This window comes from Dichotomopilus funicola (genome assembly GCF_033296635.1).
Source record: "Dichotomopilus funicola strain CBS 141.50 unplaced genomic scaffold C8A04scaffold_8, whole genome shotgun sequence".
Lineage (NCBI taxonomy): Eukaryota > Fungi > Ascomycota > Sordariomycetes > Sordariales > Chaetomiaceae > Dichotomopilus > Dichotomopilus funicola.
This window is the reverse complement of record NW_026944029.1, coordinates 88,886-90,797: the sequence shown is the minus strand read 5'-3', so window position 1 is coordinate 90,797 and position 1,912 is coordinate 88,886. Positions and strand designations below refer to the sequence as shown.

At 61.3% G+C, this 1,912-nt stretch overlaps 1 protein-coding gene across 1 annotated transcript; it reads right to left on the bottom strand.

The window, feature by feature from the left end:
- Window positions 1–1,581, bottom strand: C8A04DRAFT_9728 (Alpha/Beta hydrolase protein; the record flags this gene model as incomplete). Its single annotated transcript, XM_062785601.1, has 3 exons — window positions 1–210; window positions 409–710; window positions 786–1,581. The coding sequence occupies 3 exons, from the start codon at window positions 1,579–1,581 to the stop codon at window positions 1–3; spliced, it is 1,308 nt and encodes a 435-aa protein (XP_062639793.1).
- Between the last annotated feature and the right edge of the window lie 331 nt (window positions 1,582–1,912).

Below are 1,912 nucleotides of genomic sequence, written 5' to 3'. Positions count from 1 at the left end.
CTAAACCTTCTCACTCACAACCCCCCACAAAATATCCGCCATCCGCCCCCCCTTTTTCCACGCATCGTCATGGTCGCCATCAGACTCAACCACAGTGACATTAACACCCCCCTCATCAGCGAGCCGGGCGTGCATCGCATCGATCTGGTCCCAAGGAACAAGACTATCCTCGCGGGACTGAACCAGCACGACGGATTTCTTGGTTGGCGGCTTCGTAACTGCCACGGCCGCCGACGACGCCTTCTTCGTTTCCTTGTCAGCGGCTTTCTTACCGTCTCTCTGGCTGCCGGTACCGCCCAATATCATCTTAACCAGGTACTCAACCACAACCTTGAGACTCCATTTATTCTTAGCAGCCTTCTTCCCTTCTTGCTGCTGCTGCTGCTGCTGCTTCCCGCCGCCCCTCACCCATTCCTGCACCCACTGACCCCCCGCACTCGCAGGGCACACTGCCCGCCAGCCGTCCTCGTCGCCGCCGAACGCGGCCGTGGTAAACTCGCGGTAGGCGTCGCGCAGGTGGGCGTATGCGAGCGGGGGCGCCGCGACAAAGCCTGCGAGGTCGTATAGGCCGTTGAAGCCCACCAGCGCGCGTGGGGGTGGTAGAACGTGGGAAGAAGACGAGGAAGAAAGCTTCCAGCGGGCTGGGTGCATGACGGCTTGGAAGGCAAGGGTGGCACCGCAGGAGTGGCCGGCGAGGATCCAGTTTGTTTCTGGGGCCGGTTCGCTGCTGGGTGCTAGTTTTTCTCCAATCGCACGGTTGTCGTCTCGTCCGTCGCTAGCGCTACTAACCGCGCCGCCCTTGATAATACACACTCGTCCTAAAAATGACAACGCCGCGAGCACGTCGGCGATATGGTCCGGGTGTCGGGCCTGTCGTGAAGGGTCTCTGGGTGCTGGGTGCGAGGGGTGCGGTGAAAGGCGGTAGTTGATGGACACGAGACCGGCTAGGGGAGGTGGCGCCCCGCTTCCGGCGGCGTGCTCAGCAGCATGGTGAAGGAGATAGCCCGCGGCCGGGGCGAAGGAGGCCGAGGTGATGAAAGGATCGCGCCAGGCGCCGCCGTGGATGTAGACGATCCATGTGCCTCCTGCTTCGGAAGGCGAGGACGGAGACAGAGGGTCTGGCGGTACGTTGGTGTTATCGTGATTGGGAACCCAGACGTCGAGGGTGTGGAGCTGGAGGGCGTCGGTGGGCGGGAGGTACGGGATGCCGGATTTGAGCCAGCCGATCGGGCTGGGACCTAGGTCCGGGGCTGTCGTGGCCGTCGGCGCCGTGGATGTGAACGAGGTGGGAGACGTCGGCGAGGTCGGAGTTGACGGCGCGGCGGACGTCGTGCCCGATCGTGATCCCGGGCCGTCTTGGCTTGGAGTCGTCGAAGCTGCAGGGCTGTGCCCCCCGAAAGCAGCACTAGAGATGTCGGTAGAATCCCTCGAATCCCCGGTTGAACCGCTAGAATTGCCCGCTCCAGGCCCTGTAGCGCCCGCTGCGACGCCGTGGAGACCGTGCACCGGTGACCACGGCACGGTGTGCCAGGCTCCTGCAGCGGACCAATCCGCCGGCGAGGTTGCGTTGTAGGATCGCATGGCTTTTCTTTTTTGCCCTCTTTTACCCCAGTGGAGGACGGGAGTGCCGATTGCCAGTCGCACGCGCGCTTGTTAATGCTGGTGCCGCGTGGCTGCGGCGGGTTCGGTGTATGTGCTATATTGGATTCGATTCGATCAACTTGCGCACTTCGATTCTTCAGAGGGAAGTTGTATAAAATTGACGCATTTGCGCTCAGAATTATTTCGCGCATTCGACCAACGGTCAGGTAACGTTAACTAAAGGGGCCATGACCAACCTTTCCCGCTTTTTTTCCCTCGCTCTTGCCCTCTTCTCGTTCCATTGCTTTCCGCGGGGTGGGGTAAATCATGC